General features: G+C 39.4%; 2 protein-coding genes across 2 annotated transcripts in view; one reads left to right on the plus strand and one right to left on the minus strand.

The window, feature by feature from the left end:
- Nucleotides 1–1,016: 1,016 nt before the first annotated feature.
- Nucleotides 1,017–15,886, minus strand: LOC139744443 (ADP-ribosylation factor-like protein 3). The gene is made up of 4 exons (XM_071654880.1): nt 15,826–15,886; nt 3,806–4,016; nt 2,644–2,750; nt 1,017–1,250 (listed from the first exon to the last, which is right to left on the minus strand). The coding sequence occupies exons 1-4, from the start codon at nt 15,826–15,828 to the stop codon at nt 1,017–1,019; spliced, it is 555 nt and encodes a 184-aa protein (XP_071510981.1). The 5' UTR covers nt 15,829–15,886.
- Nucleotides 15,887–18,135: 2,249 nt separating this feature from the next.
- The window catches only part of LOC139744444 (transcription termination factor 2-like), a 28,874-nt gene continuing 23,912 nt past the window's right edge, over nt 18,136–23,097 (plus strand). The window contains exons 1-4 of the mRNA XM_071654881.1: nt 18,136–18,259; nt 20,587–20,695; nt 21,820–21,903; nt 22,458–22,518. Of these exons, the coding sequence (XP_071510982.1) occupies nt 18,232–18,259; nt 20,587–20,695; nt 21,820–21,903; nt 22,458–22,518 (282 nt within the window). The 5' untranslated portion in view covers nt 18,136–18,231. The remainder of the gene's footprint in view (nt 18,260–20,586; nt 20,696–21,819; nt 21,904–22,457; nt 22,519–23,097) is intronic.

Genomic DNA, 23,097 nt, shown 5'->3' on the forward strand with positions numbered 1-23,097 from the left:
ATAAGTGTGGGACCCACATGTGGGACCCACACTTTTTTATGATCGCTTTGTTTTACTTTGTTTTGGGATGTTTCAGTTATGCCAAACCCGATTTTCATCAAATAAACTTTGAATTGAAAATGGTATGCTCTGTACTGTTTGATAAGTGTTTTCTTGGTATCTCGCAAAAAGTTAAAAGCCCAATTCCCATCTCCACCAATACTGTACCATCCCTTTAAAATGTCATAACTTTGGAATGGATTGTCAGATTTTCCCAACTTTCACTGATGTGTTCTACTAATATTGTTGCATTCACTTAATCTACATGTATATATGAAGGTGGACTTGTCCTCCAAGGAGTGACCTTTAACCCCTGTGGCACAAAGAATCCCCCACCCCCTAAAGTTGTTGTTATCCTCTGTCCAAAATTACAAAATTACTTTCCCCGTGGACTTTCTTAGCTGATATTTGCTGGGGAAAAGACATTATGTAATCTGACCTCACTTGACATGTATCAAACAAGGGCTGCGTTTATCTAACTTGAGAGAGAGAATCATGTTTCAAAACGCGTTTGGAATGGTGTTTGCAAACGTGATTTGAAATGCGATTCTCAGGGTGCCGTGTTTATCTAACCATCATATAATCGCGATTCAAGTGGTGCCACTGTGCAGCTGCTTTGCGCCGTTTGACCCGGGAAGTAAAGGTCAACTGCATACCACCAAACATGCTTCATCAGTCACACACAAATAGTGGGTAGAGAGCACAACCGGAAACAGCTGGGATTTGACCTTGAGATATAAATGCGTTTCAAAATGGCATTGCGTTTATCTACTCACAGAATGGTGATCGTGGTCTCTAACGTGTTTCAAAACGCCCTTTGAAAGGTGCTTCAAAACAGTGTTTCTTAACGCGTGTAAAAACATGGTTGCATTTATCTAACCCCTTAAAACGCCTCAAACGCGTTTAGGATCGTGATTCTGCATCAGAAAATTTTTAGATAAATGCAGCCTATGACATTTACAGCTGTCCAGTGTAGGTTATCGTTTGGCCCTTGGCATTGATCCCAACACATCACTCACTTGTACACCTTCTCCTGTCATTGCTGAGCAGGGCTGGATTTGCCACACTCTTCCCCTGATGTTCTGCAGGTCCAGCGCTTGAAGGTCTGAGAGTTCTCCTGCTGACGCAGCACCCATCAGGTCCTGCTTATTGGCGTATATCAGCACTGGCACCCTTTGTAACTTCTCTTCTTCAAGAAGCTCTGCAAGTTCCTGAAATGTACAAGGATATTGTAAATAATGGTGTATCAACTGTACCCAAGTATTAACCGAACTCCTTTTTTTTTTGGCTGTTGGGGGAAAAAAATCAAACAACTATGCGCCTGGGCATACTCCTTCAAATTTTCCTTCGCGATCATTTGACTCAATTTTCCCTGTGACGGACATTTATCTTTTTGCAGGGTTGAACGAACGTATCAGATACACAAGAGACCCGGGGATCTCGTGCTCACCTAAGTATCGCAAGTTCACTTTCCATGCATTCTTGCAGACTCTCGCCTGAGAACACTGGAAACTTGGGGCAGGGGCAGCTTTGAAAGCTGGGGACATGGTGTCCATTTGCATATTCTATCACACTGATAAAAATACCTGCTAAGTACACTAAAAATTGGACAATGCAGTTTGGAAAAAAGGACTTTAGGCTCTAGCACTTCTGATTTTAGAGAAGAAGGTTATTGAATATACTTAAATTTAGTAGGTTTGTGCCCCCTGGAACCCCCCAAGGGGAGCATGGTGCCCATTCAATCATACTGAGATCCTATCCTTATGGGAATGCTAAATGCAAGGTTTGGTGAAAATCCATTATGTTGTCTTCAAGGAGAAGATGAAAATGTACAATTTAGTAATTTAATTCAAGAAGATATATGAATATTCCTTAATTTATGTATTCATTTTTTTGTTTGTTCGGGGGGGGGGGGGGGGGGGGGGGGGGGGGTGGGCCCCTTTGGGGCCTTCAAGGGGAGCATGGTGCCCAGTTCAACAAATTGAGATCATATCCCCTAGGCATGCTACATGCCAAGTTTGGTGAAAATCCATCACAGGGTTTTCAAAGAGGAATATAAACATGCACAATTTAGGCACACATTTGGACCCATCCAATCCCCCTCCCCTGGGACTCTGAAAGGGGAGGGGGGGGGGCACCCCTGATTCCACCATGAGCAAACTTGAAACAATAGTCATCAATATACTAACTCACTGTACTGACTTAGCTCTATTATTTCTGGTTCTACAGAAGATCTTTAAAGATTCCTTAATGGGGGTGGGTTGGGCCTCCCTGTGGGCCCCTAGATGGGGCAAGGTGCCCATTTGAAGGAATCGAGATCCCAACCCTGAGGAATGCTACTTGCCAACGAATGCCAAGTTTGACGAAAATTCATCTTGGGGTTTTCAAAAAGATGACAATGTACAATTTAGGCCCCCATTAGGACTCCTCCCATCTCCCTCCCCCTGGTCCCAAGGGGGGCACTCCTGATTCTGCCATGAACAAACTTGAAACTAAAGTTATCAATGTACTAACTCATAGTATTAACTTAGCTCCATCACTTCTGCTTCTAGAGAAGAAGATTTTTAAAGATTAATGATAATTCTAATAGTTATTTGTACTTACCAGACCTGTTTCTTGAAACCTTGCCCTATCTGTGCTGTCTATGACGTAGATGAGAATGTCTGTATTTTCATAGTAGTTTCGCCAGTACGCTCTTAATTTTCTTTGACCTGTGGATGGTGGCAAGAAGGGGACACATAAAGGGAATCTTCTCCCTGCTTTAACTTCTAAACTTGAAAAAACATATGCTACCACTCTAACATTATTGAAACTTTATAGATTGTACATGTCATCATTATCTTGTTGCTTTTTCTTCCAGAATATAAAGTAATCAGTATCATGTTTATTTCATGACTAGTATATAAGTAAAATGTACATGTACTTACAAGTGTATCAAATATATCAAATTCCAAAATGAACCAAGTACAATATATGAGCCTTTTCGTACATAGAGACAACATTGAAAAAAGAAATGTGCATGACTTCAATAAGCCAGTTGGGAGGCTCATGGGCACATTGGTACGGATGACCTTTCTTTTTTTCTCAGTCGGTTAAGCACACTAACTAATTTTCAGAGAAACATAAGGCATTATAAGCTTTACGTAACAATTGATGGGATTCACTAGTCCTGTTCAAACAAAGAATGAACTTGTGTAGACCAGATAACCAGAATAATCCGTCAGTGAACACGTGGGAAAGCATCCATGTCATTAATTTGTATTGATTGTATGAACAATCTCTTTCTATCAATATTGCCAAATACCAACTTTGCTGTCAGGTGGATGTGCTGGCAAGCAGCATTTATAACAGGGATTACATGAATAACCGTTACCGCACAGATGCTTATCCCAGAAATTAAAAAAACCTAACATACCTGCTGGTACTTATATATGAATGACCTTTTTTTCTGCTCATGTGCAAAGAGGAAAATACTTCCCAAATGATTCGTGCAAGAGCACCAAGTAAGTGAGTTTTATATAGAGGCCAAAAAAAAAAAAAAAAAAATGCCACTTCAGGATTCTTTCATATTCTTTGATATATATTGTTTTACGAGTGCTAACAGCTACTACATGTACATAATTATGTACAATGGTGAATGTATTCAACTTGTCCACACCATAGGCTGAATTGAGCAAAATGTTTCAAAGTCCGCAAATGTACTTTTACAGACCAATCAAAGTAATATCAATTAGACACGATACAATAAAAATCATGTTTCACCTACCTCCAATATCCCACACGTTCAGATTCCAATTCCTTGTTTTTAAGCTCTTGATGTTAAACCCTTGTGTTGGTGAAATATTTTCCACACTTTCATTGGAGAGGAATTTCAGAATTGTTGTTTTTCCTGCATTGTCTAACCCAAGAAGCAGAACTCTCAGCTCTTTGTTGCCTTGTGTGCCTCCCTTCATCTTTCGTAATAAATCTAAAAGACCCTGAAAATGAACAAAAAGAGCAAAGAGGATATGGTCAGCATTTGCAACACAGCATGTGTGTTTGCATAAACGTAAAAGCTATGTACTGTACAGCCTCAATGCACACAGAAAGATGTGAGACCAGTGAGAAGATGGCAGCATACATTAACACACTGTTCTACATTATACAAATATAGAAAGGCTATCAATGCAATATTTGATATAAATGATATGTTGAATACCTGATGTATTTTTTTTTGCATTATATTTTACAAAAATCTGCAGAACATCTGGAAATGTAATCACACTTCAATTGCTATTAATGGGATAACAATAATCTATGAAATAGTAACTTCTGAAAATGTGTGTACTGTATACGGCATATATTTAGCGAGTCTAAATTTTTCACGAATCGGGAATTCCCAAAGATTTCGCGAGTGGTTAAATTTGCAATCGTGGAGTCCTGTATTGAACGGAGAAATGTATACGTGTACGTCACATTCACATCGATCGGGATCAGAATCAATATTTTCGCGTGTCTCTAATTTCGCAAATAGCACCTGACGCACGAAATTTGCGAAAATAAAAACCTCACGAAATATTCGGCGTATACAGTATATCATCTATGAAGTAAAAGGAGAAAATATCTATGGAGTGAAACATCAAAAAATGTTTTGCACATAGTCGTAATTAACATCAGCAAGCACTTGTGCAACTACGACATATGGTCTTGTTTCAGATCAATGGTGTAACTGATGGACAAAATGGCTAAAATTTAGAATTGCTTTTCATGCTTTGAAATGTTGCTGGACATTTCACTTAGGGTTGGTATTTAATGGGAAAAAATGTTTCAGAGCTCCCATATCAATGAAAAGGAAATTACGGGGAGGCAAACTGAAGCATGGGGCTAATTTTATGAAAAATTCATTTTTCCATTTTTTGACATAGAAGCATAAAAATATTCAACTTCTCTTTCCATCATTATCAATATTTCATGCTTCCAATATAGACTCCAAATTTTAGTCAACATTTTTTGATAAGGAGATGTAATTTTTTTCATATTTGAGGAGGAAAACTCAAAATATGTCATTTTTTACAAAATGACCATTTCTTTTTTGAATTTCTTTATTAAAAATGAGAGAAAATGAATCACTAATGGTGTATACAAAACATGCTTAGGAAGTAACACAATGATATAGGTGTCACCAGATTTCAGTCATTTTAACTTGTGGTGATATTTTTTGGACTCGGGTGTTTCGGACGTGACTGTTAACAAAAGGCTATTGTTTCGGACGTGACACAGTAGTTAACATACAATTTAACTCATTTTAAGTGGAATAACAAAATCAATTTCATTAGAATTCAAATCTTAATGGTGGCCAAGCCACAGCTTATGCATAATTACCCTGTTAAAATGCATTCAACATATTAATAGTATACATGCAGGACATTCGTTTCGGACGTGACACACAATGTTTACACAAATTTGTGTCTCTAATGTTTAATACAAAGCCTTTCACGAAGCCTTAACTATTGTCCTGGCAAAGCAACGCAATGTATCCCTTAAGCTTGCCTGCCACATTTAAGTGGTGAGGAAAAGCAAATTTATTACCAAATGTCCTATTACGGTTGTAACTTGTTGGAAAAAGCTGTAATTTAGCCAATTCATGCAAAGTATTTTAGTTATCAAGAAGCCTGCCATTACACAAGTCGGATACAGGTAATATTGAGATACAGAAGGATTTAGTGATTCATGTCACCTACACACATTTGAAAAAGGTCAGTTTTACAAGTCAGGAATAATGATTGCAGACCACTAAGCTTTATAGATCTGTAAAATCCATACTGTTGTTTCGGACGTGACTCTTAAAAGTTTACATGACACAGAGTGAAATAAAGAGCTTAAAGTACATAATATAGATACACATGTGCATTCTATGCTGCCAAAAACTCAATCAACCCAGATTGTTTAGTACAAGTTTTCAAGAGTCATGAAGAATACAGGATGTACAGGTGGTTTTATGTCCTACTGTTGTTGAGTGAGTGACCTGTGCTTTGTACATAATAACCAAGTCATGGCATCACTAGGCTTTATAATCTCCTATTTATGATTTCTTACACAAATATTCAAGAATCAGTGCATAAATAATATGCATTTGATAAATTGCAACAACATTCTCCTGGTGAATTCAAACACATCCTTCGACTGAAGTAGAGCTCACTTGTCTGCTGAAATTGGTTACTAGCTAGATAGATTACTACAGAAGTTACCTTTAGAACATCTGTCCAGTTAACTCCTGCGCATGCAAACATGCTCAATTATTCTGTGCATTTATGCATATTCAAAGTGAGGAATGCTGTTATTTGTATTTTTGATACCTGTGACAAAGATGGAATCATGGCCTCGAAATTTTGTAGAACTGTACTGGAATCAATTGGTCCTGCACTGTACTATCAGTAACAAGTAAAAAAAATGTTATTTGTAATAAAATGCTAAATATCCTGACTACCATGGTATTTGTGACTGTAGGAACACAAGTTAGATAACGTTATGCATACACATATGTGCCATCAAATTTAAATATATTTATAGGGTACTTTAGCAGGCAAGATCATATTTACATCCCCTTATACCACTTTTAGTTGCCAGTTTGTTTGTTTGTTTGTTTTTTTGTATGTGTCTATGTAATCATTAAATTCAAGTTTCGTTTTACATTTTCATTTACTTAAATTTATCTGTTTACAAGTGCATTGCTTGTTCAAATATATTGCACTACCCTGTCTGTCTATGATGCAATGCCCTTTACTATGTACATGTGTTAAGACATCATACATGTACATCTATGTATCTAGCTCACTCGGGGATATGTACAAGTACAGTTCTTACAATGTGCATGTCCTTTAAACATTCATTTTTAGCAGCTATTCTAACGCTAAATCAGCTTCTGGTTGGGAGTGGATGGTATATGATGTGATTTCAAGTTTACATCTCTTTAATTCAATTTGGAGTTTGATTGTTCTCCGTATATTATATGACCATATGCACAACCTGTAAAACTTGACTTGTCATATTTTGGTAGAGCAGATTGAGATGCACAAAAGAATGACCCTTATAGAATAGAGAAGGGGAGTTGTAAAAGTATCTTACTGCTCATAGCCCTCTCCCAGTTATTAGTACTCACACTCTAGTTTCATACACTTTTAATAATATCCCAGTTCAACTGCACAGTGCACTAAGGTGGAACTTCATGGGGGGGGGGGGGATAGTTGACTAAGGGTAAATTGTCTGGATAGTTACATTTCCAGATCATGTGATTATTCCTAACAAAAATGTTTAGTGGGGCGCAGTTTATCTGAAATCAGGATTGACCCTACTCATACACTGTACAAGTAGGGAGAGAAATCTGACATTTTGATTTTCACAGTATTCTCAGTACTACGGTTTGTGTGTTTACAGAAGTTGATGTAACGAAATATCAATGAATTATTAATGAAACTGACTCATTATTCACAGCACTTTAGCATGACACTAATCTAATAACATACATGTACTGCTGCAGCACGCTTATGAGTCGCTGTGCAATGTATTGTACAGAAATATAACATGTGAATGTCCAATGAGAACATTATGCAATATCCATGTCCATACATGTATCAAATATTCTTGACAAATAAAGGTGAAAAAGAAAGAAAAATAAGTAATGGTAAGTTAATTTTTTTCCAAATAGTTTGCCTTGCATTTGTATTTCAATGAAACTGACTTAAAACACAAATGGATGTGAGCAAAATTGTATAGAATTCAAGTAAAAAGTAATGTTAACACTAATGTGTCACGTCCGAAACAGTGTTTACTATAATGCAAACATCTGTTGCTTTTCAAACTACCAAGAATTTAAATAAACTGCAGAGAGACTATGTAAGAGATATCAAATATGAGTTACATACTGAAGATATTACACATATTTTGAAACTCTACTCCCCATTTTCCCTCTGTGGATGAGGAAATGAAAGACACTCAGTTATCCCAATCCTAGGTTAAAATTAGGCATACTTGTGTCTCTAGGCAAGTAGGTGCCATTAAATAATGTTAGTTATAGCTCATTCTACATCTTGTACCCTGTAAATGATAATGATACAAGAAGAATGAGTGAACAAATGTATATTGCTGTGTCTGGTCCATTTGTCTAAATAGGTTGTTAACACGTCACGTCCGAAACACCCTTTGTTTACATTTATTACTCCAAAATGTACAAATGAAACTGAGCTGACATAATTCATGCATGTATATAACCAGTGTGTTGTTATGAAAGTCATACAAGCAACTATCTACCTGGTAAGTCTGTTAGTGGAGAACCTGACTTGAAAGTTACCATGTGTATGTTTCGGATGTGACGTGGTGTTTCGGACGTGACATGTGTTAACGGAAAACGTAAAATTCCCAGCAAATTTTTATTAAAAAACAAATACTTTCCTAATATTCACAGACTCTTATGAGAGTAGCAGTGGTGATTTAGAAATGGTGAAAACTGTTTCGTTACATATTTTTGTATTAATTATCTCAATTTGAAATTTGTTTCGGACGTGACAAAAAGTTAACGGAAAATTGTTAACAAAAATGTATTTTTGAATGTTTGCTAATCTAGCATGGGTGATGCCTTCATACTGCTACATGTAAATCTACACATCATTGGCCATGCATTAAATAATGATTTGATGCTCTCTTTTTGAATTTACTTATTCCAAGCACTAATTCTACTCGACCCTAATTTGTTAACGGAAAATGTCACGTCCGAAACACCCCTTTAAAGGTAGTGTCACATACACATATGAGATGTTGTAGTGTTCCAATGGTGATAGGTATTTAGTATGACTCCTCTTCTTCTACAACAGCAATAATAATATTTTAATTTTGGAAAGCTTCATAACATAATATTGATTACCCTAAAACCTTGTAAAATTTGTCCCTGAAGAATGGCACTTTTGGACCACATATGCCTCCCTGGCAAGGAGCTAAATTGACCACATAAGTTTGTTATGCTATGGGAGGTAGCACTTTTAGTGCCCTTTCAAACCACCACAGGAAAAGGGAATACGACTTTGTACTTATTTTTTAGAGTTCATAGAGTAGTCATTTTCAAAGTTACACCATTGATCTGAAACAAGACCATATACACCATACACATACATTCAACTTCTGTATAGATCTATCCACAGTGTCAGTCTCGTGGGCCTTCTTTGCCTAGTGTTGGTCTCGTGAGCCTCGTTTGCATAGTGTCAGTCTCGTGAGCTTTGTTTGCCAGCATTTGTCTTGCGAGCCTTTTAAGCGTAGTGTTGGTCTTGTGGGCTCTGTTTGCAGTGTCAGTCTTGTGAACCTTTTCTGTGTAGTGTCGAACTCATGGGCTGTATAACTCGTGGGCCTATTTTACTTGGATGTCAAACTCATGGGCTGTAGATTCTATGACTCATGGGCTGTATGACTTGTGGGCTATATGACTCATGGGTGTCGGTCTCGTGACGTGCACCCTTCATGAGGAGGGATCCTTCTCATGACATGAGAAGCCTCCCTCATGGGCGGGTTTCTTCCCAGACTGATATGATCCGTCGATGTGAACCAATGCATGTCCCGTGGATCCCATGCACAACAACACATGAACAGGCACCTACATTTGTAACTTTGTAGGTCATTATTGGTTGACCAACTAGCTTTATAGTACTGTAAGAGTGGAAATTTTTGCGGTGTTCAAATTTTCGCGCATTTCGCGCAACCAGAAACTAGCGCGAAAATAAAAGCACGCGAATATTTTTGCTTGCCATATGTGCCTGTGCGTGATGTCTTGATTCCTCGGAATTAAAAACACGCGAAACTCTTCCGACCCGGCCAAGCGCGAAAAATTAGTCACGCGAAAATATCCACTTTTACAGTATTAGAACAGTAAAATTACCGTACTGAATATTATGACAGCGTATTCTGCAGTTAAGCCAAGAATGCGAGTATCCCTCTGGATGCCTGTGCCTGCCCACCACACTACAAGGTTTGCACTCCCACCAGTCATGAGCGATGACGTCATATGCCGTTTATCCCTACCATAGCAAACGACGGCAAATCAGTATCAGTTGATGATCAGTTTGCTATCGCTTTCAACTATGAAAGATTTTCCCTCATTGGTCGGCTTGCTCTCCTACAATGCCTTTCGAAAATGACATCATCGCTTTCTTCCATTCATAAGCTTTACGTTGATACCGAGTACACCGTCATGGCTCTTTGGAAAACAACGTAAATTTTCCGTATAATTTTGCCCTTTATTATGGAATTTTCCTATCTGTGCCAGGAATACCGGTATCAAAGAAGTACTTTTGGTCATACATGCAATTTTTTTTTTCATTCTCGTGGTATTTTTTAATGAATTCTCAAGCGATTTATCTATGTTTTGATGCTACTTTTAACGTGTGCGAGTATGTGCAATGTACATTGTATGTGTGAGGATGTTTGAAGTACATAGAGCAATGTTGAAAATGTTAGATTTCCACAGCGAGCGACCTAGCCGATACTTCTGCGGTGCGCAGCGAGGCTGTGAGGGAACATACAAACGGGTTACGAGAGCGGGATAGCGTGCAGTGATTACACACGCTGTGCATGCCGGTGATGGCAGGAAGCGAGACGAGCGAGATACAACACTCACAGTACACACAGCCAATGCGGTGCCGTGGCTCAGCCAATCAGCAATGAGGTAAGACCAGGCAAACGCATAGCAGAGCAGAGAGAGCCCGAGAGAGAAGAGGCCCGATATTTTTGGCTCTCTCCTTGCTGCGATCGCACAGCCGATAGTCAAGATATATTCTGTACGCACTTGGGAGTTGAGTGGTGGAGCGGCAGGCATTCTCAGTGGGGACTGGGGCGACATGAATTACGCAGGTCGGGGATCTGCGCTTGTGCTGTGTTGACTGAGGTAGTATGGTCTACAACATGTACACATGGCCTACGGCAGTCAAACCGTAGTGCACCACCACCATCATCAGCACCATTTCTGTCTTCACTTCACAACACACCCGAATTCTGATGGCTCATTACCATTATTATTATTATTAGCTGTACCTTATACAGGTGTCTAAACTCATTCTACGCTAATAACCTAACATTAGGTAGAATTAGAGAAATAGAACCATTTCTAGACACTGTTCGAAACTTCTAATATCTATTTATACTTTATGATTTGTAGTAAATTGCATGCCCTACTAGGGACCTAAGTACTATTCAACCAGGATTTAATATGTAGCAGTCATCCTTGAACCTTGAAATGATAATCCCGGCAGCAGCTCGCCGAAAGCTAAACTGGGATGGGCTGTGCGATGACGACATTGGCCGACAGTGCTTGAAAGTGCTATTATACAGTTATGTAGATATTTACGATAAAATGTCATGTGCGTGCAAATAAAAATCAGGCAGCCAGGCTTAGAGCATTTTGGACCCTACAGGAGGCTGCAACCTTCTGACGATTGGTAGGGCAGCCTTCTGGAAGGTATCAACAGTAGGTGAAGTGACAGCATTGCTTGGTAGGTGGTTCCAGATCCGCACAGTACGTGGATAGAAGGAATATTTGTATGGGTCAATTGAAGCTTCTGGTATCATGTATTGGAGTTTGTGGTCAAGACTGCCAATATACATGTAAGGGGCTGGAAAGATGGAGGGCGGAAGTGAGATGTTGACAAGGTTGTAGTGGACTTTGTAGAACATGGTGCATTGTGCAGTGAGGCGTCGTGTGTGCAGTGTGTCCCATCCCAGTCTGGATACAAGGGCTGTAGAGGAAGCACCCCAACTGCAATCATGGTGAACGAAGTGAGCAGCTGCTTTTTGGACTCCTTCAAGGCCTTGTACTGTGTTGGTGTAGTATGGATTCCATGCCTCTGATCCATATTCTACAATGTAGCTGTGGACGAACAAGCATTTGATATGCCCGGTTTTTGACAGCTTTGGAGCATGGGGATGATGTTCGTCGAAGGAGACCGAGAGTTCTGTTTGCTTTTTGACGAATGGCCTGGCAGTGTGTAGTCCAGCGAAGATCTTTTGAGATAGTGACCCCCAAGTACTTGTATTGTTGGACTCCGAGTCTGGGTATGATATCTCCAAGGAGCTTGTATTCACAGAGCAAAGGTTTCCGTTTTCTGGTGATAGTAAGAGTAGCACATTTGGGAATATTGAAATCCATGTAGCCACTGTTTGGACCAGCCGGCGAGAGCATGGAGGTCTTGCTGCAGGATTTTGTGATCTTCTATATGGTGGATTTCAGGGTAAATAGCACTATCATCTGCAAATAACCGCATCTTGGACTGGACATGAACATTGATGTCATTTATATAGAGCAGGAAGAGAACTGGTCCAATCACCGAGCCCTGGGGTACACCTGGGGCCGTATTCTGAGAGCTAATTAAGTGTCTGATTAGCACTTAATTACCGAATTGGTATTCTGAGAGCATGATTAAGTAGGGGGTATATTAACTACCATAGCAACAAGCGTTTTGGCGGAAAGGACCTACGCGTTTGCGCGTATCAATGCGCGTGCACCTCTGAGAGGACTTAAAGGACAAGTCCACCTTCATATACATAAGGATTGAGAGAATGCAGCAATATTAGTAGAACACATCAGTGAAAGTTTGAGGAAAATTGGAAAATCTGTTCAAAAGTTACGAATATCTTGAGTATCTGCACAGTCACTGCTGGAAGAGAAGACTACTACAGTGTATGATGTCACATGCGTACAACTATATGAGGAAAATAAAAAGAGAATTTCACAAAACTTTACTTTTTGAATAAAGTGCACATTTCTTCGACTTGCTACTGACGTATGTTAAGGGTAATATTATTCCCCCTGCCTTCTGAAAGAGAGAAGTCGAGTGTTCTTTTGTTATGCGAGAAAAATGGAAATGTGTTGAATTTTCTTTATTCTTTTTTTATATCGTTGTACTCATGTGACATCACAAGCTATAGTAGTCTTTTCATCCAGCCGTGACTGAGCAGAAACTTCAAAAATTCATAACTTTTTAACGGATTGTCCGATTTCCCCCAAACTGATGTGTTCTAATAATATTGCTCCATTCACTCAATCCACATGTCTATGAAGGTGAACTTGTCCTTTAATCACAGAGTTAATTACGAATCGGTATTCTGAGGGTGTAATTAAGTATGAAAGTTAATGGAAAACTTAATGATACCAAAGAGTGTCATTAACTACTCCGATATCACGCATTACATCATGTTTTCTCGGCCACAACGATGCTTACCGTCTTCGGTAACCGAGGAGCGGTTGAATCTTGTTATCATGGTATCCGTAGAATTCAGAGAAAAAAAGAAATATAGTCGATCTTCGAGGAATTTTGTCATTTTATGTGAGCAAAGAGGTTGACATCTTCGCGTGCGTATGTGAGGGGTTGTAATCAAATACCGGAGTGTGCGCACGGAGCTCTTGGGTTGTAATTACAGGGGGCGTGCAGGAGCGCGCATTGAGGTCATATTTGCGCGTGTAATCATCATTTTGGCTTCTAACAACGCGTCTGATTGGATGGAATAACAATTAGATGGGAGGGACCTAAGATAATTACAGGGGACTTAATCATACCTTAATTACGTCCTCAGAATACCGATTTTGCCCATGATTAAGGGCCTATTAACTTCACGACTTAATCACGAAGTTAATTACAGACTTAATTACGACCTCAGAATACCACCCCTGCTGTCACAGGTCTCCAGGTTGATTGTGATCCTCTTACTGTGACTGCTTGTTGTCTACTAGAAAGGAGCGAGTTGATCCAGCGTCGAGTATCGCCGGTTATGCCGTAGTATTGAAGTTTCATGCTTAGCTGTTGGTGAGGAACTCGGTCGAATGCTTTTCGAAAATCCAGAAAAATTATATCTGTTTGGCCCCTTGATTGAAGAGTACTAGACCAGTCATGAATGGCTGATATGAGTTGGGTGGTGGTGGAAAGTTTCTGTCTAAACCCGTGTTGTATGTCGATGAAGATATTGTGGGAGGCAAGATGTTTGGAGATATGGACCTAAGGATCCCTAGTCTAGTATGGTAGGTGTCCAACACATCGACACTGTATATACAATCTAATTCAAAACTGACACTCCTCTATCTACAATGTACATGTAGGCCCTATTATAGCACTTTGCGTGTAAAGAACGAACATGATGAACTGTAAAAGTGGTTTCTTTCGCGTACAGATACTTTCGCGGTTTCCATCGGTGCCGACTTTTTCGCGTGTGTTTAAATTCGCGGTTGGCAAAATCTGTGAATTCACAGTCGGCAAAAACTGTTTTATTTTGCACATGAAAACCCAAACTATAATCCAATTATTCTTTTATTTATTAAATAGAAATCAAAATTAAATGCAAGCTTACCTGAAATTCCGATTCTCGAGTACTTTATAACATGCTTGTACCTACATTACGCGGTATCGCTGTGTGTACTATGTTGAATACGCAGAATCTTTGTGTGTGGAAGTGCGCAATAGCGTTGTAACAAGCGTGATGTTAAATTCGCAGTTCAACCTCAAAGCGCGAAAATAAAACCACCGCGAAAGAAACCACTTTTACAGTAGTCAGATCTATGTTTCTATACACATGGGGAGCTGAGACTAACTACGCAGCTACGTGCATGTGCATAAACTGCAACCAGCAGCGCGTTGCTTCGCGTTCGGGCTGGTCGCAGTTTTTAAGGCCCCCTGCTGTACGCCCTGAGCTGACGACAAGGTGCGGGTCATACCGCAAATCACATTTTCAATGTACGCTTGTGAATTCAGAGTATTTTCGGCATAATCGTGATATAGTCCCCACCGCTGCGTGTCCGTACTAATTAAAAAAAAAACCTACCTAACCGGGCTATGCTATACCCCAAGTCCTAACCCTAAACGCACAGGTGCACGCGCACTGTGGTGGGTGGGGATCTAGGTGGGGACTATATCACGATAATGCCGTATTTTCTTTGCATGTGAGTAAAATTTCAGGCAAATTGTGAGATATTTTAAGTTTCTACCGATAGAAAAATATAAGGGTGGGTGTCGATGTTGGACACCCAACCAGATTGTATGACCAAGCGTTGTGTGTCCGGACAGGTTGTGGGACCGGACGCGTATTTTAAGTGCGTGTAAGTGCGTCTGGAACAAAGAGGTTAGAAACCTCTTTGGTCTGGAATAAAAATGACGCAGTGAAAGTCTCACAAGATATTACGAGTTACCCGGGTACTTCTAATAATAGTTCTATACACACATATGTCATTAGGCCAGTTCGATCGAATGTTCGTTAGCGTCGATTCGATCGTACGGCGAGAATTGTAAACACCGTGCACGTTCGCTCCGACTCCATGTATTTCCCCTACAAAATCAACGCGTGCACAACTCTCTCTTTGATACATTCGTACACGGGGTCACTTTGAAGGGGAAAATCCAACCATTTAGCAGGTTAATTCTCACGCCGTTTTCAGAGTATGTTGTCTAGTATATGAGGAGTCTATATCAAGTCTTTGAGGTAAAGAAGGGTGCATATTCTATGTAAAATAGGTAAGTTTTCACGCGCGAACTTAGGTGTCCGGAAACCCAACCCCCCATCATACATCATGACTAGCGCACTTGCGCGGCGGTGCACTGCGTGCGGTAACGTGAGGGGTGAGTGAATGAGTGCAACTCATGCAGACAGCTAACGTTAGACGTGCATTCATTCAGCTAGTTGACAACATCCCCTCTATGTAATCTATAATCAAAACATGACAAATCCAACATCACATACACCTTCGAACGGCACAGCTAAATATTTTATTGAAATATGACAAATTCCTACCATGGTTGGTGTCTGTTTCAAAGATTGTCTCTTCAGCAGCAAACGGCTTTCTGTAACTATGTCGATGTTCAGTGACGTCAGGGAACTTCCGCCGACTAGGCGAAAACATTGCATTGTGGGAAGATTCCTTCGCATAGTTGTTACACACCAGGATTAAGAAGAAAAACAATACCACCGGTATTTCTTTTATTAGCTGAGTAACTACTGTACTGTATCGGATAGAACATGTCAGATGCAGTGTTTTTTAATTTCTGTTCAATTTGAAGTAACACTAATATTACCTTTTATACCAAATCACATACAATGGACTCGACGTTTGTGTACCAGGGACGTGAGGCCACTGATCTCTACCCCAGTAGATGGTAAAAGATCCGTGGGTGATGTCGAGATCCCATGGGTCTAAATCACTGGAAATTGGGGGAAAATATACACCTTTATAGGCGATAGTCATGGCTATGGCAAAGGAAAATGTTTAGGGCCTATGCTAATCATAGTGATCAGTGTTACTGTTGGTTTGTTGGTTTGGTTTGTTGTTGTTGTTGTTTTTTTTCTTTCCTCATCAGAATACTGAGCAGGCGTCTTGGCTTCAGGCCTATATACATCCCCTTTTCACGACTTTTGCAAAATGGAGGGGCGGATCCAGGAATTCCTTAAAGGAGGGGGGCGCAAAAAATGTTTCCGGTGCTACTTCCATGTTTAATCTGCTGATAAACAAGCAAGCAAGCAAGCAAGCAAGCAAGCAAGCAAAAAAAAAAAAAAAAAAAGCCACTTCCGGGTTTCATCAGCTGACAAGAAAAAAAGAACAAGGCTTTTGAACAGCGCAATTTTAAGGTGAACAAAATTAAAGGTGGTAGACATGCCCGCATGTTCATTTTTTTCTTTCTATATCTTTTATCTCAAAAATAAAGGGGGCACGTCCGGTGTGCCCCACCCTGGATCTGTCATCGATCATGCAGAGATAAAAGAACAAAAAAAAAATAGGCCTATATATTTTCAGTGTTCACTTATTTGTATATGTGCACATGAAGGATTGATTAAACAACAAGTCATGCAACTATAATGGGACTGCAGAACTTAATAAACCAAAACCCCAAAATATAAGCAAAATGAGGATTGAGTGAAAGTAGCTTATTAGCAGAACCATGGTCCGTGGAGCTATCAACACCAGCTCTAGCTCCGTGTATTGTAAGTACATCAGTTTAATTCAAGTCTTAGGAAAGTGGACAACTGATTCACTTGAAGTTGTGCATTAAGTTCATTACATAAAGTTTCTAAAAAGGTTACCTTTTATTGGCTCGATTGGGCAGCTAGAATTCAAAAAGATTTCTCTTTTTTTTGGGGGGGGGGGGGTGTTGTTGTCGTTGTTGTATTTTCTATTACTTCCGGTCACGACATTTCTTTTTCGGGCCACCAAAATTTCAGGTTCAAGGGATTCAAAACAGAGACCAAGAACAAACCAGGGCCGCGTTTGTGGTCATATATCCAGAGCTCCCAAAGAAAGTACAGTCAAACCTGCCTTAGCGGCCACCTGTCTATAGCGGCCACCTGTCTATTGCGGCCGCTGAAAAATCCCCCCGAGAGAAAAGCCCTGTTAAAGACCCTGTGTATAGCGGCCACCTGTCTAACGCGGTCAGCGGCCACAAATTTTGTTTCCCGCGGTAGATTTGAACCTGTCTATAGCGGCCAAAAAACCAATGGAACCGTAGCCGAGCCGATAATTCAGCATGTTTTCTGCTTTGTAGCCGTGCGGGCAACGTTCAGTGACCGCCACCGCTGCATTCATCCCCCATTCAGTCATAATAATGCACTGGTGTTAAGTTATCTTCACGACAATACACATACTACTGTGTAACAATTTCATATACACCGGCATGGTTAAATGCACGAAACACACAGTGTGTGCATACGTACACACATACATGAATATGTAAGGATACACCGATGATACATGTACATGTAAGCAATGCACACAAAGTTGGATTACCTGTCTATAGCGGCCACCTGTCTATAGCGGCCACTTTTTCCGTCTCCCTTGGGTGGCCGCTATAGACAGGTTTGACTGTATAATAGATTGAATCAAATAGCAGACCGTAAGGGAGTCGCAGGAGTCATCGGCAAGTTAGAATAGGCATACCATACTACTCTGAAATACTCAACACCTTATTCGTGAAGAATGGTTGTTGCAGGAATGGATAGCGACTCTTCGCAGGTTATACAAGTTCTACGACGACTGGTAGATAAGACTATTTACGCAGCGGCAATACAAATTTAAATGTCGACAGCTGAGCAGTGTAAACTTCCCCGACGATCCTGCGACGGAACTGGCTGAAAATCCACAAGCAAAGTTAATAGATTCCATTTATTGTATAAGTTATGTTCTCTTAACAACAGAATTTACACGCTAAAATGGAGCAAGTACCCTGTAAATCACACGGTGAGTTATAAGTCATATGTTCCCTGTCATTTACATTTATGAAGTCTGCGATTGTAATGCATTTTTGCCTCGTAGAGTCGTAGTCCCATGTATTGATAATTATATCAGTTTTGTAGTCTGTGCACACTAACTACGACCGCGCGAGACCATGCAGCGCAGCCCCATCTACTAGTACATTGTATGCGTATGGGGTATGGGGCTGCTGGTACAGCTGGTCGTAGTTAGTGCACACTAGCTTATGCACATATAAACGCACACTAACGTTTAGTGTTCTAGACAGCTAACAGTTAGACCTAGCTAAAACTTCTAGACTAGCCAGAATTCGGTGCATTTTTCAGCGGCCTCCCCTGCCCTGCCTTGTGTTATGTTGTATCATTAAATGCTAAAATGGGTGATCCACACCACCTCGACATACCGTTCATATTCTATTTAGATCTACAGTCTACAGATTAATGATAAGAAGAGTCTATGGATGGGAGAGCGGGGTGGCGAGGTGCTAACTATACACAGCCCAGTCGCTGTAATACGGAAGCCCATTCGTGCCACGGAGGATAAAACTTTCAGTGGAGCGCGATAACTCACTGGCGGCCGCCACTTAATTATCTGACGGCCACCACAAAATTTTCTGGCGGCCGCCAGATCATCTGGCGGTCACCAGATAATAATCGATATCGATATCGCTAAACGATAATTATCTGGCGGCCGCCAGATAATTTTCTGGCGAAGCACGAATGGGCTTCCGTATTGTAACGAACGCACAGCGTACTAACACTTTTAACAGCGTCTGGTCGGGCTAGTGTAAGGAGCATGCGCAGTTCCTTGAAATGCCGTCATTTACCTCACCATCCACGTCTAGGACGTGAAATAAAAAAATCTCAACTACCGGTGAGTCGCCAGCATGCAACTTGCACGTGTTAATGCACCTGCATTAGACCCACAGGCACTGCCATGTGTGTGTGTTCGTGCGTGCATTTATGTTCGATGTGCTTGTAGCCATTTTAGACATTGTGGTGGTTTCAGACTGTGGCGAGATGCGGGTACCCCAGATCTACTAGACATCTCTAACCAACTGTAGTCTGTATACCCTAGATCGACCGTGTAGAATTAAAAGGACAAAAAAAAAGAGTTTGTACAACCAAATCCCTATTAATTTGAGTGGGGTACAATTACAAAATGCATTATACAATGTACATATATGTGCCCCCGGCTCAAAACCCACCAAAAAGGACTCTGGCATACTTATTATCAATGAAAATCACAGCGAATGCAGTGCCTGTCCAAAAATTATGGTCAAGAAAACTGCGAAATATCTTAATTTTGTTCTGTTTTTAAGTCGCCAAATTTGATTGCAGGTAGAGAAGAGATTACTAGTACTCTCTCAGGTAAGAAAAGCTTAAAAGATTTGAGTCAGTCAACAACCCAAATAACTGTTTTTGTGGGTTTTGTGAGCTGGGCATTCATTTATTTTAAAAACTCTTTTCAGTATTTTAGAGGGTTGAGTCACTTTTATTGGATGTAATTAATTTCAAGTTGATCTACCACATTATGTAGACCTAGAGATCTGTTGGATGGATGTTGTTGTAACCTACTTTTATTCATTTTGGTAGATATGGTTACTGTATACGCTGTTATTTTCACATACAGATATTTTTGCCAATGAGGTCACAGACATTTTTGCGAGATGTTGTTTTCGCGAATTGAAACTGACACTAATTTAAATGCACTATTACTCTAATGTTCGGCAACATTTTCACGTGTTGTTCAATTCGCGATCCAATTGTGTTTCATGAAATTCGCGAAAATTAAACCCTTGTGAAAATAACAGCTTATACAGTATACTAATGTCCTACCTAGGATGTTTGAATTTCATATCAAGACTCTGCATTTTGCTTTAATATCAATGATGCAAATTTGCTGTGTATTATCTTTTGATAATGGATGTTTTTAATGTGGGGTATCTTGTCAATTCACCATGTAAGGTGAATGGAATAATTTTCAGTCGAGCTTAGTAATAAACAAGTCCACAGATATGATTATGGTGTATCAGCAGAGAAAGTGTACCCCAGAAATGTATTAATTCTTGATTGTACATTCCCACCAAAGTAACTTCCAATCTACTCTTTTTACAGACCATTTACTGGTCAAAGGCATTTGGTCAATTTAGAAAGATAGAGTGTTCTGCCTACATCTGGGGGATCCCAGACCATCACATGACATGTCAAAGTCACTTTTTGAAAGAGAGGATCTGTGAGATACTTTTTGGGGGGTCATTTTCCAGTATCTGTTTTAAGTTTGGCAATCATGAATCATGAATCTCTCTGTTTCAGGACTACCCTGTTTCTTGAAAACAGGCATCAGCGAAGGACCCAGGAAAGGAAAAAGTTTCTACATCTGTGGAGTGTCAGCAGAAAAGTGCAGCTTTGTGCAGGAAACAGAGTAAGCGTTTCCTCGCAGACAGAACAACTTGTACTCTAGCTTAATTTCTATTGGCTCATTTACACAATATCTCGGTAGAGTTGATACCAGCTTTGCCCTTTTATGCCGCAATGCACTAGGCTATATTTGCACTGTTGATTCTGAATCAAGTTCTTACTGATAATGGCAACACTGCATTTTTTAAAAATTAAACTTAGTTTAATCTGAAACTTTATTCTGAATAACCGATATGAATGAAAAGGGATCCAACCCAGAGAAAGGTTGTTAGGATAGAAAATGTAGATAACATTCAGGATTTAGTGCCACCACTTTGCAACTGCATCTTTTTAGGCTTTAATCATGCATTTATGGACATGTGATACTGCTTTCATGATTGGGACACATTCCACAAAAAGTTGTGGCTTTTTGTCATGATATAAGAGTTTTCACTGTTGAAGCCAAGTATTGGTATAATGTAGATAGGTACAGTTATTTAGTTGCTAGAGATTATAACTTAAAAAAGGAAACCCAAACCTAAAGAGCAATGTGGATTGAGTGAAAGCAGCAACATTTAGTAGAACACATCAATGAAAGTTTGAGGAAAATCAGACATTCAATGCAAAAGTTATGAATTTTTAGAATTTTGGTGTTGGAACCGCTCGATGAGGAGACAACTAGAGGTTATGACGTCATGTGTGGGCAACAATATAAAGAATATATATAGAAAATTCAACAAAAATTCACTTTTCTAGCATAATGAAAGAGCATTCAGAAAGCAGGAGAGATAATTGCTGCCCTTAACATAAGGTCAATATCAAGTTGACGAAATATGTAATTTTCATGAAAAATGAATTTTTGTGGAATTTCCTTTATAGTTTCTTTATATTGTTGTCCACACATGACGCCATAACCTCTAGTAGTCTCCTCATCCAGCAGTTCCAGCACCAAAATTTTAAAAATTCATAACTTTTGCATCAATTGTCCAATTTTCCTCAAACTTTCACTGATATGTTCTGCTAATGTTGCTGCTTTCACTCAATCCACATTTCTCTTTGGGTTTGGGTTTCCTTTACACATTCTTTTTATTAATCTCTCATGAATGGAGAATACAAGACCATTAGCTATTTTTGCCATTCCACTTCCAGTCTTCCCCCATCACACTGCTTGAATCACCCTGACATACTGGTTGAATTACAAGCATTTGGGACCAAAGCCAATGGAGAGCTCAGGTAAGAAAGCACAAAACACTAATACTATCTTACAACAGCTGAAATTATGAATAAAATCAATCACAATGAAACAGTGCAAAATAAAAAAAATGAAAGAATCAGATGGATTCCATGAGGTCTTAAAAATTCCTTAGTAACATAAGTTGACCATTCAAAATTCTAATTCCACAAGATTTGCATGACATGTAAAACTAGCATTAGTGACATAAAAGTCCAACAGTTTTTCTGAACGTATTAGAAATATGGTTGCCTTAATATTTTTTTTTTCATGTTGTCATGTAACTGTTCATGTAGTATCCTTATTCTTTGCCATGTTAGTGCTACGTTTAATCAGAATCTGGCATAATTCTCACATACTGATTCAGAAAATATGGTCTTTTCTTTTCTCTTGACTGACTCATCGTATATTTGATTGACTGACACATGACATTTCTCCTCCTATGCAATACTGAAATCCAATCTGTCCGGGATTGTGGCCTAGTAAGGTCACTTTCATCTATAGATCACTATATTGTTTTGTGTATTATTTCCTCATTTACTTTCTTTCTCTTTAGACAATACTACCGTTGCACGAAGTCCAAACAGGAGAAGAAAGGATGGTGTGGATATGTCATTGTAAGTACAGATAGACAAAGAATAAATTAATGAATAAATGAATGAATGAATGAATGAATGAATGAATGAATGAATGAATGAATGAATGAATGAATGAATGAATGAATGAATGAATGAATGAATGAATGAATGAATGAATGAATGAATGAATGAATGAATGAATAAATGAATGAATGAATGAATGAATGAATGAATGAATAAATATATGGATAGATAGATAGATAGATATATAGATAAGTAAGTAAATAAATGAATAAATAAATAAGTAAATAAATAAATGAAATAAAATAGTATGTAGTGTGCTGAAATGTGGACTTTCATGATAAAGTTGAACATTTCACACTGTATAAAGTACACCCATTTCCATGCAATGGATTTCCTTCTTAAGTTTCCTTCTAAATTTTTCACTAACTCTCATTGTTCTGACTTTTATAAGATGGCATATCATATTTCCTGGATATATTATACTGGGCTCATTTCTCAGCAGATGTCACTGTATCCTGCAACAGTTGCCACATTACACAACATTGTGGTCCTAGAAGTCATCCAAATGGGTGAAGGGGGGACGGGTTTGGGGGA

The sequence above is a fragment of the Diadema antillarum genome, unplaced genomic scaffold (genome assembly GCF_040938485.1).
Source record: "Diadema antillarum isolate AM-2024a unplaced genomic scaffold, OU_Dant_1.0 seq00001176_RagTag, whole genome shotgun sequence".
NCBI lineage: Eukaryota > Metazoa > Echinodermata > Echinoidea > Diadematoida > Diadematidae > Diadema > Diadema antillarum.

Bases quoted from the DNA above. Each gene is read 5' to 3' on its own strand.
- LOC139744443 (XM_071654880.1), bottom strand. The intron at 2,751-3,805 runs GTAGGTGAAACA...CACCATCCACAG, and splicing joins GAACGTGTGGGATATTGGAG to GTCAAAGAAAATTAAGAGCG. The intron at 1,251-2,643 runs GTAAGTACAAAT...TGTACATTTCAG, and splicing joins GGTTTCAAGAAACAGGTCTG to GAACTTGCAGAGCTTCTTGA.